At 52.9% G+C, this 15810-nt stretch overlaps 2 protein-coding genes across 3 annotated transcripts in view; one reads left to right on the plus strand and one right to left on the minus strand.

The window, feature by feature from the left end:
* The window catches only part of SYN1 (synapsin I), a 43533-nt gene extending 27725 nt beyond the window's left edge, over positions 1–15808 (plus strand). The window contains exons 6-13 of one of the 2 annotated variants that reach the window (XM_060088130.1): positions 9552–9614; positions 10705–10847; positions 10945–11019; positions 11108–11210; positions 12509–12655; positions 13010–13097; positions 13196–13787; positions 14748–15808. In XM_060088130.1, coding sequence (XP_059944113.1) covers positions 9552–9614; positions 10705–10847; positions 10945–11019; positions 11108–11210; positions 12509–12655; positions 13010–13097; positions 13196–13787; positions 14748–14883 — 1347 coding nt within the window. In that variant the 3' untranslated portion in view covers positions 14884–15808. The remainder of the gene's footprint in view (positions 1–9551; positions 9615–10704; positions 10848–10944; positions 11020–11107; positions 11211–12508; positions 12656–13009; positions 13098–13195; positions 13788–14747) is intronic. The other variant, XM_060088131.1, reaches the window with a different exon arrangement.
* TIMP1 (TIMP metallopeptidase inhibitor 1) lies at positions 1624–5194 on the minus strand. The gene is made up of 6 exons (XM_060086990.1): positions 5111–5194; positions 4119–4255; positions 3276–3355; positions 2966–3092; positions 2590–2714; positions 1624–1894 (listed from the first exon to the last, which is right to left on the minus strand). Exons 2-6 carry the CDS (start codon positions 4237–4239, stop codon positions 1724–1726), a joined length of 624 nt encoding a protein of 207 aa, XP_059942973.1. The 5' UTR covers positions 4240–4255; positions 5111–5194; the 3' UTR covers positions 1624–1723.
* Positions 15809–15810: the final 2 nt, after the last annotated feature.

Genomic DNA, 15810 nt, shown 5'->3' on the forward strand with positions numbered 1-15810 from the left:
GTAATATATTGGGAGCTGTTCCAGCAGGGAGATTTTCCAACTAGAGATATCTAAGGATGGGGAAATGTGTCAATGGGGGGAGTCAATCAAGAGGGGCTATATGGATGGATGGATGGGGTTTTATGAATGGAAAGATTTTAAAGTGGGCTTATCAACGAGGTAGATATCAATGGTGGGTATTTCTGAATAGGAAGATTGACAATGAGAGCATTTTGATGGGTATGTCTGAATGGGGAGATATGCCAGTAGAATACATGGGAAGATTTGTCAGTAGAGGTTGTCAATGAGAATTATGTCATAGAAAGGTATTTATGAATAGAGAGATTTGTCAACTGAGTGGTCATAGGAGATATGCCAATGGATTAGGTAATTATGAAGAGAGATATTTGTCACTGGGGTCCATGAGTGGGTGATAGATTACTGCTGGGTATTTGTGAATGGGGATATTTGTCAATGGGGGGGGGTCTTCAATGGAGATATGTCAATGGGATATTTATGAATAAAGAGGGTAGCTCAACAGAGGTATTTGTTAGTGCGGTATTTGTGAAAGAGGTATTTGTACGGTGAAGAGAGGGGACTTTTCAAAGGAAACATTTACCAAGGGCTTAGAGATTTGTCACCTGTAGTTTTGGCAACAATAGAGATTTATAAATGTGGTGATTTGTCCACAGTGAGGACTTCATAGTGGGGAACGTTATCAGTGGGGAGAGGGGTTGTCCTCAGAAGTCTTTTTAATGTTGGTATTTTTAAGTGGGGTGATTTGCACACTGGGAAGCAGTGTAAAAGTATCATAGTAATAAGAAAAAACAAATGAGCATATTAAATATTTGTAACATCTGTGGGGGAGATTATCAGGATCACGAGTTAAACTAAGTTTCCAGGGTGCATTCAATTATTACTACTGATATTATACATTATTTCCAATATTGTAAATTATCATTCCTGACATTAAATGTGATTTTCAATATTGTAAATAATCATTAGTGAGAAGAATGATCACTACTAAAGTTATACATTAAATTACATTTATCTTACTACTACTAACTAATACTTGTAAGTGCTATGTGCCTAACACAGTTCCAGGCACTTTACACATAAAGTTACATTGTCCCTAGGAGTTAGGCATTCGTTTTATACGAATTTTACAGATGTGGAAACTGAGGCATAAAGAGGTAATGTGATCTCCCCAAGGTCTCAGAGCTAGTACATGGAAGGGGCAGGATTTGACTGCAAATGACCTGGCTCTAGTGTTTAGGCTCTTAACCACTACACTACACTGCCAGTATAGAAATTAAAATCACTGTTAGTAATCTTACACAGGAAGTTATTGTTATGAGAGTTTCATGTGTTTTGACCCCCCAAAAAAATACCCAGTGAATGAATGCACCCATTCATTAATCATCCTCCAACCCTAGCACAGACCTCGGAAGGATTCTGGGTAGGGACTGTGAGACCCATTTTTCAGGGAGAAGTACTGAAGGTTGGGTGAGGGTAGGGCCAGCCCCCAGGCTACCCATGGAGCTGGACCCCATGCCACACCCCCTCAGCGTTGGTCCCAGGTTGCTCCCACCAAGTCGTCTGACATAGGTTTGTTCCCAGACACTACACAGGGACACTGCCTGCTGAGTGGTAGTTCTTTATTTCATTGTCTTGGAGAAAGAAAGGCGGGAGTGGGAATGGGGGTGAACACTGTGCAGGCTTCAGCTTCTGCTGGGGGCAGGATTCAGGCCATCTGGGGCCGCAAGGACTGCCAGGTGCACATCCCTGGCTCCCGGGGCAGGCAGGCAAGGTGGCGGCTCTGGATGCCCTTGTCAGAGCCTGTGAGGAGCTGGTCCGTCCACAAGCAATGAGTGTCACTCTGCAGTTTGCAGGGGATGGATGAACAGGGAAACACCTGGAGGAGGGGAGGGAAACACATCTCTGAGGGCTTCTCCTCCTGCCCCTATCTCCCCTCCAGAGGAGAACTTTCTGCTCCTCAGCTTTTAACTTGGAGCTGCTGGGGAGACCTGGTGTCACCCCACCTGGGTACAGACTCAAGAACACTCCCTCCCATTGTGGGGAACAGTCATTGGGCTTGAGGAGGTGACAGCAATCCAGGGAAAGGATCAGCTTCCCGGAATGGTGATGGGGGAACAGTCAGGCAGGTCTCCTGGGGACCTGTCCCATTGGATAGGGAACAGCTGGAGGTAGCAGGGAACAACCGGTGGGCAGGAAACTTAAGCATAAGGAGATGTGGGGCTCAGAGATAGTCACTGGGGTCAGAGGACATTCAGGGCCATCAGGGAGCAGTCTTGGAACAGTCAGAGTGGCCGAGCAGTCACAAGGGGGAGTCAGAGGGACAGGAAGCAGCCAGAAAGTCCAGGAAACAGTGAATTCCCAGGTATCAGACACAGGGCAAAGGAACAAGCAGAATGTCCAGGGGAACAGTCTCAGATTTGAGGGAACAGCAAGAGAGATCAGGGACATCCCTAGGGTTTGGGAAGCAGCCATAGGGACAAGGAATAGTCAGAGGGAACCAGAAACAAGCCATGGTTTGGGGAAGAGCCCAAGGACTGCTCCCCAGGTGGCGGGCAATGTCCAGGCACTCACTGTGCATTCCTCACAGCCAGCAGCATAGGTCTTGGTGAAGCCCCGGCGCTGAGCGGAGCTCAGACTGTTCCAAGGAGCCACGAAACTGCAGGTGGTGATGTACAGGTTCCCGTTCGACAGTTGTCCTGCGGGAGGGGGCGGGGGGGGGGTCAACAGGTGGATTCTGATTGGCTGAGCCAGGGACAGAGTGGCGCCAGATTGGTATCCCAGGACCACAGACCCCGCTGGGCAAAGCCCCAGCCTTCTGATAGGCTGAAATTGGGGCGGTCCCCATTTCAACTGGGACCATTCCCACAGAGCCTCCCCTCCCTCCCTTGCAGTTGCCAGGCAGCAGCGGAGGGGTGGCGTGGCACAGGGCGATGGGGTGGGGCCTCACCAGCTATGAGAAACTCCTCACTGCGGTTCTGGGACCTGTGGAAGTATCCGCAGACGCTCTCCATGGCGGCGGTGTAGATGAACCGGATGTCAGAGGCATCCCCCAAAGCACTGAACCCTTTGAACATCTGTCAACGGATGAGGGGAAGAATCTTTTACTGACATATTCCTCCCACTCCACATTCTTCCCTGAAGTCGTATAGCACTCTGATATCACAGCTAATTTCCTCGCCAAACCAGTGGCCAAAGGCTTTTGTTTCGACAGGGAGGAAGATTTTAGGAACTGCTGGGGGAAGGGGCAGGAGGGATACCTTGGTCATCTTGATCTCGTAACGCTGGTAAAAGGTGGTCTGGTTGACTTCTGCAGTCCCCACAAACTTGGCCCTGATGACTGCAGGAGAACAGGGGAAAAAAACGAGTAAAAGGGACTGCATGAGCCAATAAAAATAATCACAATAATAATACTAGCAAAGCACATACTTAAATAGGGATTGCTGAATGCCATACAGCACCCTAGCGATTTATGCATTTGTTAATTGCTTCATCTGTATGTTGGTGCCTACTCTTAGCCAAGCACTGCTTCAAGCCTTTTTCACATATTCATCATGTGTTCGTTCACTCAACAAATATTTTGGAGCGCCTTCTCTGTGCCAGGCACTGTTCTTGGCGTCAGGGACATAACAGTGAACAAAACACAGAAATCCGTTCCTTGTGAAGCTCACATTCTAGCCAGGAGAAGAGAGACTAAACACAAGCAAAATAATTAAGTGTATAGGAAGTTAGACAGTATTAAGTGTGATGGGGAACTTCAGAGCTGGGTGAGCGGGATCAGGAATAGTAGGGGACAGGGGCTCAAGTTTTGAACAGGGTGGTCAGGGAAGGCCACCCTGAGAAGGTGACATTTGGTATACCCGTCCCCCCATGTGGATACCTGGGGAGACGGGTATACCAGGCAGAGGAAGTAGACAGTACAAAGGCCCTGAGGTGGGATTGGGCCTTGAGTAATCAAGAAAGCGTGAGGATGGCAGAGCGGCTAAAGCAGAGTCAGTGTGGGGCTGAGTGGAATTGTTCTAGAGGTCGGCATCATCGTGAACCCCACTGGACTGAGAGGGAAAACAAAGCCCAGAGTGTGTGGGCAGGGCGGATACACTCACCGAGGTCGGAGCTGCAGAAGGCCGTCTGTGGATGGGGTGGGACGCAGGTACAGGCTCGGCTGGGGGCTGTCAGCCACAGCAGCAACAGGATGCCAGAGGCCAGGGGTGCAAAGGGGGCCATGGTGCGTTCTGTGGGGCTGGGGAGGAGGGTTCAGAGAGCCCCCAGCTCAGCCAATCCATGTACCTGGGCAGGCCTCCCACCCCATTCTACCCTGCACACACACCGGGTTAGGGAGCTTGGGGATTTTAAGGGGCTTGGGGATTTGAGAGCCCAGGGGAGTCTAGGGGGGTAGGGAGTCAGGAGAGCTTAGGAGTTGTGGAGTTTGAGGGATTTAGGGGACTAGGTGAGTGGGGGAGTTATGGGGCTGTAGCATTTGGGGAATAAGGGGGCTGGGGAGTTTGAGAATTTAAGAGTGTTGAAGAAGTCGGAAAGTGGGGGGCTGAGGAATTTGGGCTTTGAGGAGCTGGAGGAGTTTTCGGGGAGGCTGGGAGTTTGGGGGTTACGCATATTGAGAGGTGGAAGAGGTGGGGGAGTTGAGGGAAGTTGAGGAATTTGGAGGAGGTTGGGGATTTAAGGAGTTGACGGAGTTTGGGGGCTTAAGGGGGTGGGAGTGCCTGAGGGATTTGGGTTCAGAGGAAGCTTTGAGTTTAGAGATTTGGGAGGCTGGGGATTGGGAGGCTGGGGGAGTTTAGGGAGCATCAGGGGTTTGGGTTGCTGGGGGACAGGGAGGGAATTTAGAGGAGTTGGCAGCTTGGGAGGCATCTGACATTAAGGGCTCATGGCTTTCGGGGAGCTGAGAGGATGGATGTCAGGGGTTCAAAGGAATTTGGAGTGTCGGGATTGAGGGAAGCAGTTCCAGCCCCCCACCCTCTTCCCCTGGACCAGCCTAGGCTCCCGGTACCCGCTGGCCAGGCTGAGCAGCCGAGTATCATCAGCCAGGAAAGCTCCAGCCCAGTTCCAGGCCCTGCGGGCCGCCCAAGCCCCTGCCTACCTCTGGTGTAGCCTCTCTGGGCGCTGGGTCTTCGGCGATGGCGGCAGGGCCGGAGCAGCGGAGGATAAATATCCAAGCGAGGGGCGGGGTGGCAGCTGGTAGGAAACCACAGGCCTCCAGGCTTCCTGGATGCATTACTCATCCGCCCACCATCCGTGGAGGCCAAGGGGCGGGCCCTGGGCTGCCGAAAAGGAGATGCACCCTCCTCCTCTCCCTCCCGCTGAGCCTCGCCCTGACCGTCCCCCTCCCCCATCTCCACGTCAGGCACCAGTCCCTCCAGGTGGTCTCATGGAGGGCTTACAGGCCGGATTCCATCCAGTGCAATTCCCTAAAGTCTCCAAAATCTATCCGATCACCCACATTCCCGAAAATCCCCATGGCTAAAGTCCAAATTAGTTCATTCCTTCAATAAGCATTTCTTGTGCACCTACTGTTGGGGGGGGGGGCGGTGAGCGGCAGAGAGCAAACAAGTAGAAGCAGTGGAGGGAGATAGGGCAGGTGAATGGAGGAAGGATACAAAGTGGGGAAACTGAGGCACGGAGAGGTTAAGTGATTTATCCAAGGTCACAGTTAATAAGTGGCAGAACTGGGATTGGAACTCAGGAGACTTGGATGGAGCCAGAGCCTGGGTCTTACCCCTTCTCAAAAAAAAAAAAAACACAGGCAAATAGTCAGCATTTATATAGCACCAACTGTGTACGGGGCAGCACTCGGCATAATTTATCTCACTTAAAGCTTACGATAAGCCTCTGAGATGGTTATCAGTATTATTCCCATTTCCCAGACAAGGCATAGAGGAATTGAAGAACTTTCCCAGGACCACAGGGCATGGCTGGGATTTGAACCTAGGCTAACTGGCACCAGGATCTTAACCCAGGCTGGGCACAGTCCTGGCAAGCGGGGAGGTCGCTGGTGAATGAATGAGCATTGGGGTGGGGGGAATTGAATGGTGGTGAAAGAGGCCAGTGAGTCAGTAGGAAACTGATCCCCTCCCATCCTCCCCTGCCCCTTCCCCAGAAACCCTCCCACGCCCCTGGTGGGGGTCAGCGTGAGGCAATCTCTGTCCACCAACTTCCAGATGCTGCCTGAATCTTCCCTGGGGTCCTGGGAAAGGGCTCTGAGAGCCGATTAACATCCTTGGTTAGGTCAAGGAGGACCAGCCAATAATAATAATGATGATGGTAGTGATGATAGGAGCCACTTATGGAGCGCTTACTGTGTACTGTGCCCTGAAGCCTTTGTGTAGTTCTCTCATCCAATCCCCATTACCCCCTTGCTAATTAAGCTTGATTAACTCAGAGTGGTTAGCACAACCATCACCACCAACACTACCACCACAACAGAAACTACCGCCAGCACTACGAAGTGCTTACTATTACTATGTATCAAACACGGCTCTAAAATCTTTGGAAGTACTTTATCTATCAGTCAATCCCGATTACCTCCTTGTTAATTAATATTGGCTAACCTAGGGATATTAAACCAATAATAATAATAGTGCCCAACACCTTTTGAGGATGGAGGCTTCCTGTGTGCCAGATACTGTGCTAAGCATTTTGCCCGAAATAACTAATGTGTTCCTCACAACATCCGTGAGTTAGAGACTGTTCATGTGCTCATTATACCAATGAGGAAAATGAGATACACAAAGGGGTCAAGTGTTCTGCCCAGGAAGGAGAGTGAAGAAGTGACTCTGTTGGGGGCGGGGGCGGGCAGGACCAGGTAAGGGGGAAGAGAAGTAAACCAGGAATCTGGAGAAGCTGATGGTGAAAGTGGGGAATGAGAGTGAATGAGACGGGGGCTAAGTCAGTGGTGGGTGCAAAGGGAGAAGTTAGGGCAGGGGAAGTCCTGCTGCAGCATCATGACTTTGAAACCTGAGTCAGCACAGAGTTTTGCCCACCGTCTACAGGTGAGGGGTTGTGTGGACCCGGGTTATTGTGCAGGTTTTGAAACTGGTGGCGTTTCATGGATGGGTGCCCGGCTGTATGGCCTCCTGGCGAGCTGGATGGGTGTGGGGGGCATGGGGTCCAGCTGGGTGTGCACAGCAGACACCTGGCAGTCCCCACACACACCAAGTGCTTGGGCCTGATTGTACCCTTTATACAGATCAGGAAACTGAGGCCCAGAGAGGGTTAAGTGACCTGCCTGGGGTTGAACATGGCCTTAGGAAGAGGAGAGGCCAAGATTCAAACCTTGGGTTGGCCAGGGGATCCCAGTGTTCAGAGCTCCCTGCATGCACACATGTGTGGGCACGCGCATACACATATACACAGTGTTGTGTTCAGGCTTAGGTCCAGAGAAAACAAGGAAGGTTTATGAAAAGAGCCTAAAAACCTCGGGGCAGGGGGCGGTGTGCGTGTGTGCTTGCACACAGTTTCCTGCTGTGTCTCTGCCTCTGAGGGTTGCGGGCGTGCCTTTAGGTGATGTGTGCCCTTCTGTGTTGTGTGTGTGTGTGTGTGTGTGTGTGTGTGTGTACTTGAGTGTACCTGAGCCCGGTATGGTTTTTTGTTAGTGTTTTTTTTTTTAATTGTATTATTTATTTATTATTTTTGGCTGCATTGGGTCTTCGCTGCTGTGCGCGGGCTTTCTCTAGTTGCGGCGAGCGGGGGCTACTCTTCGTTGCAGTGCATGGGGCTTCTCATTGTGGTAGCGTCTCGTTGCGGAGCATGGGCTCTAGGCGCACGGGCTTCAGTAGTTGTGGCACGCAGGCTCAGTAGTTGTGGCACGTGGGCTCAGTAGTTGTGGCGCACGGGGCTTAGTTGCTCCATGGCCTGTGGGATCTTCCTGGAACAGGGCTCGAACCCGTGTCCTCTGCATTGGCAGGCAGATGACTAACCACTGCGGCACCGGGGAAGTCCCGAGCCCAGTATGTTTTGTGCTGCTTCTGGAGTTGTGCCTGCCCCTGTAAAACAGGTCTGGGTTGCGAATGGAATTGAGGACGTGTTGTCACCTCTGTGAGCTGCGTGTGTGCCTGTGTTACGTCACCTGCCATTTCAGCCTGGTTTCCTTGGAATGCTAATCAGAGCATCCCAGTAACAACTCAGTGCCTCTCAGCGCTCCATACTGACGCCAGTCATTTGGGAAATGAGGAAGGTGGGTGGGGGGCGTGCAGAGGGAGGGTGAGGCCTGAAGGCCAATTGGTCACCCTGACCCTGCGGGCTTCCTGTGCCTGTCGGGAACTGGGAACCACCACCGCCCCCAGCAGCCCCTCCGGGAATGCCATCCTCTACCCTGTCACCCCTGTCCGCACAGAGGAGGGAGGGTGAAGCCCTGCATGTTCATCCCCTCTACCCCACCCAGGGTTGGGGGAGACTTGAGGTATCCCCACACCTGAATGTGTCTGTGCACGTACACACCCCAGGGTGTTGTCCATGTACTTAGGAGGCTGTGGGTGTCTCTGGTCGTGTGCATGCCTCTCCATCTGTATATATAGCAAGGCACGTTTTTTGTGTGTGCGTCCCTGCATACACTTTGCGTGTGCCCAGGAGTATGAGTCTCTGTGTTGTGGGTCTCGGTGGTTCTGTGAATACCTGGAAGTGTGTATACCTGTCCATGTGGTGTGGGTCCTTCTGTTTGTTGTGCGTATGCCTAGGAGCATTGCATGTGTATCTGTCAGTGTTGAATATGTGCCCAGTTCTGTTTTGTGTGCCTGTCAAGAGTTGTGTGTGCCTCTGCATTCTGTGGCTGTGCCTCTGAGGGTTGTTCATCTCTGTGTTGCATGGATAACCTTCGTGTTGCGTGTCCCTCTGTTACATGGATTTGGGTGAGAGGAGGAGGGCTGTGTGTATGTCTCTGCCCCAAAGTGTTGATTGCGTGTCTACGAGTGTTGAGTGTGTGCTGCTGGGCTGGCTGGCTGGCTGTGAGGGTCTCCGTGCAGCCACACAGTAAGGCATGCTCCGGAACCAGTGTTGGTGGTGGATCTTTCCACTGCGTGGGTCTCAGCATGTGTGGGAAGCTCTGGGTTTGGCTGTGTAGATCTGAGTTCTGAGGGTTTGTGTGTCTCTGGGTTGTGTATGTGTGTGGAGGAGACACACACAAGGCCTGGCTGAGGGGTCCAGTTGCTACATGCTCGCCACTACACCCCCACGCATGCACATGCACACACTCACTTCTGTATCATCCATTCACTGTAAAAACAAACTTTCCCTTTTCCGGAAAATCCCCCACCCCTATCCCATGCCTCTGCCCAGGAAAGCAGAGGCGGGAAGTCTGGGACTTGGGGGTGGTGGAGGGAGGGACAGGAAGGCAGGGCTCTGGGTTCAATTCTGGGCTCCGAGGTACTGTGTGACCCCAAGCTGGTGGCTGGCTGTCTCTGACCTACCTCTTCTGGGAAAATCGCTCTCAGTGTGGCTCCCGCTGGGTGGGCTCCCCTCAGCACCACCCCCAGCCATGGCTGTCAGCCCTCCTGCCCTGACCATGCTCTCCCTTTCCACCCTACCAGCTCAGCAGCACAACGTACCCTGTGGTTGTGAAGATGGGGCATGCACACTCTGGGATGGGTAAGGTAAGTCCCCGGGTGGGCTTTGTACGTGCGTGCTTGTAAGAGATGCATGTTCCTGGCATCATGCGGATATAAGTACAGGCATACCTCGTTATATTGCACTTCGCTTTATTGCGCTTCACAGATACTACATTTTTTTTACAAATTGAAGGTTCGTGACAACCCTGCGTTGTCAGATGATGGTTAGCATCTTTTAGCAATAAAGTATTTTTTAATTAAGGTATGTACATTGTTTTTCTTAGACACTTAGATGTATTGCACACTTAACAGATTACAGTATAAGCATAACTTTTATATGCACTGGGAAACCAAAAAAATTATGTGCAAAAATTGTGTGACTTGCTTTATTGTGACCTTCGCTTTATTGCGGTGGTCCGGAACTGAACCCACAGTATCTCCAAGAAGGTATGCCTGTTAGAAGTGTATTGTGTATTCAGTGCACACAATAATTCTGTATAATTGTGTGTCCTTTATCTATTTGTATTTTTCCTCATATTCTTACATTTTGGTGGCCCAATTTTCTATCATGCGTTCAGCCAGTTTTGTGTGTCCTGTTATTTTGTTAGTGTATCCAGCACTGTGTCTGTATATAGGCAGGCCTCTGTGTTGAACACACACTACATCATCTTTTACATTCGAGGGTCTTGGGGTCCTGTATGCTGTCCATCCGATTTTGTCTGTGTGTCCATAAAAAGCAGACTTGTAATTTGTATGTTTGAGTGTGTCCATGCTTCTGTATGTTTATATATTGTGTGTACAATTGATTTTGTCTGGGTGCCCACATGCATGTACTGTATAAACACACAATTTTCCCACAGCTTTATTGAGATATAATTCACATACCATACAACTTAACCATTTAAAGTAAACAAGTCTAAAGATCGGGTTTTGTGTGTTCACAGAGTTGTAGACACCCAATTTAGTGTCTGTGTGTACATGTAAAAACCAGGAGACCCAGAATTAATGCATGCTTGAGTGCCTTGGGGTGTCCACCGAATTTCTGTGCACTCACCTCACCTGTGTCATTTGCCCTAAGGCACCCCGACTGCCGCCCCCTCCTGACCGGGCCCTGCTCCCCACCCCACTCCCACAGGTCAAGGTGGACAACCAGCATGACTTCCAGGACATCGCAAGTGTCGTGGCACTGACCAAGACATATGCCACTGCCGAGCCCTTCATTGATGCCAAATACGACGTGCGCGTCCAGAAGATCGGGCAGAACTACAAGGCCTACATGTGAGGAAGGAGACCAAGGCCTGGGTAGGGGTCCCCTGCCCTGCCTCGTGCAGCCCAGGCCCCCCAAGCCTCTCTCCTGTCTCTTCTTACTCTCCAGGAGGACGTCAGTGTCAGGAAACTGGAAGACCAACACCGGCTCTGCGATGCTCGAGCAGATCGCCATGTCTGACAGGTGGGCGGCCTGAACTCGGGGGTGGGAGGTAGAAGTGTGGCCGCCCAGACCAGGCACTGACGGGCTGCCTTGCCTTGTGTCTTGGCAGGTACAAGCTGTGGGTGGACACGTGCTCAGAGATCTTCGGGGGACTGGACATCTGCGCGGTGGAAGCGCTTCATGGCAAGGACGGAAGGGATCACATCATTGAGGTAGGAGCACCCCAGAATTTGGTGGGGGCGCAGACGGGGGAGCAGGTGCAGGGCAGCAACACTGTGAAGCACGCCAGGGCCTAGAGAGCCCTCAGCAAATGGCAAGATGTAAAACTGTAAAGTGCCTTGTGAACCGGGACATCCCTGGCAAATGGCAAAATACTAAATTCTAAACGGCTCTGTGAACTTGGACATGTTTAGTGAAGAGCAAAACACTTGTGAAGCTATAACGTCCTCTGTGAACTGAGACATTCTGGTGAATGACCAAGCACTTAGTAACCTTTGGTGTTCTGTGAATTTGTACTGGACCAACAGCAAAGTACTTTGTAAGCTATAAAGAACTTTATAGAGAGTGGTGGCTGATACTAAAGCATTCTGTAAAGTACCTTAGGAAGGTACTGCTTGGTGAACAGCAAAGTGCTTTATAAAATTATTTTAAAGAGGAGCTCTGTAAACCGGGAAATCCTCGTTACTGAAGCAAAGCACTTTCAAAATTCTAAAGCTCTTTATAAGCAGCAGTGTCCCCGGTAAACAGTAAAGCAATTTGCAAACTGTAAAATACCTTGAAACTTCTGAGTGCATGGTAAACGGTAGCGCTTTATACATGGTAAAGCATCTTGTAAACAGTGGTGCCCTTTGCAAAGCACTTTCCAAAGTCTAAACACACCATATATGTAACAGTCCTTTGTAAAGGGCAAGGAGCTTTGTAAACTGCAAAGTACCATGTAAACCACAGAGTTCTTTGTAAAACACAGAGCACCTAGTAAACTATAAAGCAGGGATTGGCAAACGTTTTCTGTCGAGGCCAGATGGTGCGTATTTTAGGCTTTGTGGGCCATACAGTCTCTACCGCAGCTCCTCAATCTGCAAGAGCAGCCACAGACAATATGGCAAGAAAGTAAGGGTGGCTGTGTTCCCATGAAACTTGCTTTGTGGACAATGAAATTTAAATTTCATATAATTTTCACGTCATGAAATCTTTTGGGGTTTTTTTCAATCATTAAAATATGTAAAACCCATCCTTAGCTCCGGGGCCTGGGGCTGCACAGAAACAGGTGCTGGGTCGGATTTGGCCGGTAGGCCCTCGTTAGCTCACCCTTGCTAGTATGTCCTAAGCTGTAAGGTATCTTGTAAAAGACAAGCCTTCCCCACACTGCGTAATTGGTGCTTCCCATACTGAAGTTGGTTTCCTGGGCAGCCGCCAGTCATGCCTTTTCCCAAGTTACAGCACTTCGTCATCGTCACCCTCCCATGCACTTCCTGCTTCTCTCCTCACTGGATCCCTTCTCCTCCCCCAGGTGGTGGGCTCCTCCATGCCGCTCATCGGTGACCACCAGGATGAAGACAAGCAACTCATCGTAGAGCTTGTGGTCAACAAGATGGCCCAGGCCCTGCCCCGGCAGCGGCAGCGGGATGCATCTCCCGGCAGGGGCTCCCACAGCCAGGTCAGGCCCCTGGCTCTGGCCCTTGGGGGCTAGTGGTGGGCAGGCCAGCCCTTGGTCATACTGTGTCACAGAGCTGATAATCAGCAGGCTAAGGGCATCGCCATGACACACCCGTGTTGCAGCAGTTACCAACTATTTTAAAAAATGATAAATAGCTGCTACCCTGACTTCCCTGAGTGCCTCCTGACCCCTCCCCTGGGAATGAGTCCCGCACCCCACAACCTGCCATCCTCTCAGCTCAGCCACAAATGCGGCAACACCCAGCACACAGGGAACCCATGTCATTCTGATTGGCTGATGCTCCACCGGCTGGTAACTATTTTTAACCTCTCCTGCTCCACTCCTCTGCCGCAGACTCCATCCCCAGGGGCCCTGCCCTTGGGCCGCCAGACCTCCCAGCAGCCCGCGGGGCCCCCAGCTCAGCAACGACCCCCGCCACAGGGTAAGTGAGGGGCCAGCTTCCTGGGCCCGGACCCTGCCGGCAGCCCCCCACCTCTCACTTGCTCGCTCTCACGTGTGCACTTTCTCTCTGTCCCTCAGGCGGCCCTCCACAGCCGGGCCCAGGCCCCCAACGCCAGGGACCCCCGTTGCAGCAGCGCCCGACCCCGCAGGGTCAGCAGCACCTTTCGGGCCTTGGACCCCCAGCTGGCAGCCCCCTGCCCCAGCGCCTACCGAGTCCCACATCAGCGCCCCAGCAGCCTGCGTCCCAGGCCACACCGCTGCCCCAGGGTCAAGGCCGCCAATCCCGGCCAGTGGCGGGAGGCCCCGGGGCACCTCCAGCAGCCCGCCCGCCCGCCTCCCCCTCTCCCCAGCGCCAGGCAGGCCCCCCACAGGCTACTCGTCAGACATCGGCCGCTGGTCAGGCTCCGCCAAAGGCCTCAGGGGCTCCACCGGGTGGTCAGCAGCGCCAGGGCCCACCCCAGAAACCCCCAGGCCCTGCCGGCCCCACACGCCAGGCCAGCCAGGCGGGTCCCATGCCCCGCACTGGGCCACCCACCACGCAGCAGCCGCGACCCAGTGGCTCGGGCCCCGCTGGACGTCCCACCAAGCCACAGCTGGCCCAGAAACCCAGCCAGGATGTGCCACCACCTGCCACCGCCGCTGCCGGGGGACCCCCACACCCCCAGCTCAAGTAAGGGGACCCCACAGCAGCCCTCGCCTTGCTGCTCACAGAATGCGGTCCTGCACCTGGAGGGCAGCCCCAGCTCCCAGGTTCCTCAGACCCAGGTCCTGTACAGGGCTCCTGAGAGCTCTCTCTCCAGTTCCAGTCTGGGCCAGACCCCTCCCATTTCACAGAGGCTCCTGCCCTCCATCCTAGAGAAACCCCCTTTGAAGTGCAGAATCCTCCCAGTAGGCCCTGGGAAAGCCCCCCAGCCCAGCTCCTCTCGGCCCACCCCAGGCGCCTTGCTGACCCTCCTTCAGTACTTCCCTGCCAAACCCATCCTCCTCGTGCCCCACCTGACTCCCCCCAGCCGAACCCGCAAACTCCTCCTGGCCCAATCCACAGTCCTCCTATGTTACTTCACTCTTCCCAGTCGTCCTCATGCTTTTCCTACAGTCTAGGCTCCCTTCTAGCCCATCTCAGTCTCCTCCCAAATCACACCATCCTCTCTGCCTCTTCTGGTCCATTCCAGACCTCCTCTCTTAGCTCAGAAGTCCTCCCTGCCCCACCCAACTGCTCCCCCTTAGATTTGCCCCTTCCAGCCTGTCCGTAGTCCAAGAACCACCACCCCTTTTCTGGACTCCTCACCCTTAGACTGGAAACCTCCCTGCCCATCATCACCTTTATATCACACTCCTCCCAATCTAGCCTAGAATTGTTAAGAGAAGATTCAGCCCAGAACTCTTCCCATCAACCCCAGGCTTCTTCACCTTGGATGCAAGTCCTCCCAGCCTGGCCCAGGGCTCCTCCGTCCGTCCTGAGAATCCCTCAGGGTCCAGGCCCGTGCTGGGGGGTGGGAGGGTCACAGGCACAGCCCCAGAACCAGAGGGGCAGGGCTGGGGCCGGGCCTGGGGTAACGTTGTGTTTCTCTCCCCCTCCTCCCTTCCTCTCCCCCCCTTCCTCCCACGCCTCCACCTTGTTTCTCTCTAGCAAATCCCAGTCTCTGACCAATGCCTTCAACCTTCCAGAGCCAGCCCCGCCCAGGCCCAGCCTTAGCCAGGACGAGGTGAAAGCTGAGACCATCCGCAGCCTGAGGAAGTCTTTCGCCAGCCTCTTCTCCGACTGACACCCCACCCTGAGAGCCCCCAAATCCCTGGGCGACCCCTGTCTGGGCCCTGAATCTATTTCTCACTTTTGGAATCTCATCCCTTGAGAAGCCCTCTCCTGGATCGCCAAGATCCCTCTTCTCACTCCTCAGAATGCCCAAGTCCCTGGGGAAACCTCACTCCTGGTCCTAAATCCAGTTCTCATGTTTAGAATTCCCAAGGCCTTTCAAAAACTGAGACCTACTTCTCAGTTTTAGAACCCCCAAATCCCCGAAGACCTCCACTCCTGGTGCCCTCAGAGTGCATTTTCCTTTCTGGAAGCTCTCCCAAACACCAGGCAACTCCCGGAGCCCTGAAATTCCTGGAAAACCCCACTCCTGGTACCAGATCTCTCAAGCTCACCTTGTTCCCCATCAAAACTTCCCAACTCCTTAAGAAACCCCTACCTTTGAGACCCTTTCTATGGATCTCCCATCTCTGGAGATCCACCTTTCAACCGCCCCCACCCAGCTCCCCAAGGATTTCCCTTCACACCCCCCCCCCCCACCAACCAACCCCACTCAACACACTGGGAGCTCCTCCCACTGCTAGGACCCCTCAGTTCCCCAGGGACCCCTGCCCCACTCTCCTGCCTCTGACAGCTGTCTTTAAATATGCAAACTCCACCCATCCTCCCAGAATCCTTTGCACACAGAAGGCCAGTGGTCCCCCACTTCCCCACCTTTGCAGTGATGTCTGTGTCTGTGACTGACGTGGCCTCCTCTCGTGCCGTGCTTGGCATATGTGGTCCTCGTTCATCGTGCCGCCTGTGGTGATGCGTGCAGTGGCGCTGTTTGTGTGATCCGCACCTACCCCCAACCTCCAACCCTTGCCTGGACTCACCCTCACCCCTCAGCGGCTCTGAACCCCATGAGAAGAGTCGGGAAGAAAAATAAACAAGCCAAGGC

This window comes from Mesoplodon densirostris, chromosome X (genome assembly GCF_025265405.1).
Source record: "Mesoplodon densirostris isolate mMesDen1 chromosome X, mMesDen1 primary haplotype, whole genome shotgun sequence".
Lineage (NCBI taxonomy): Eukaryota > Metazoa > Chordata > Mammalia > Artiodactyla > Ziphiidae > Mesoplodon > Mesoplodon densirostris.

Bases quoted from the DNA above. Each gene is read 5' to 3' on its own strand.
- TIMP1 (XM_060086990.1), bottom strand. From the start codon at position 4,239: ATGGCCCCCTTTGCACCCCTGGCCTCTGGCATCCTGTTGCTGCTGTGG. The intron at 3,093-3,275 runs GTATCCCTCCTG...ATCCGTTGACAG, and splicing joins ACGAGATCAAGATGACCAAG to ATGTTCAAAGGGTTCAGTGC. The intron at 1,895-2,589 runs GTGAGTGCCTGG...CCCCTCCTCCAG, and splicing joins CTGGCTGTGAGGAATGCACA to GTGTTTCCCTGTTCATCCAT.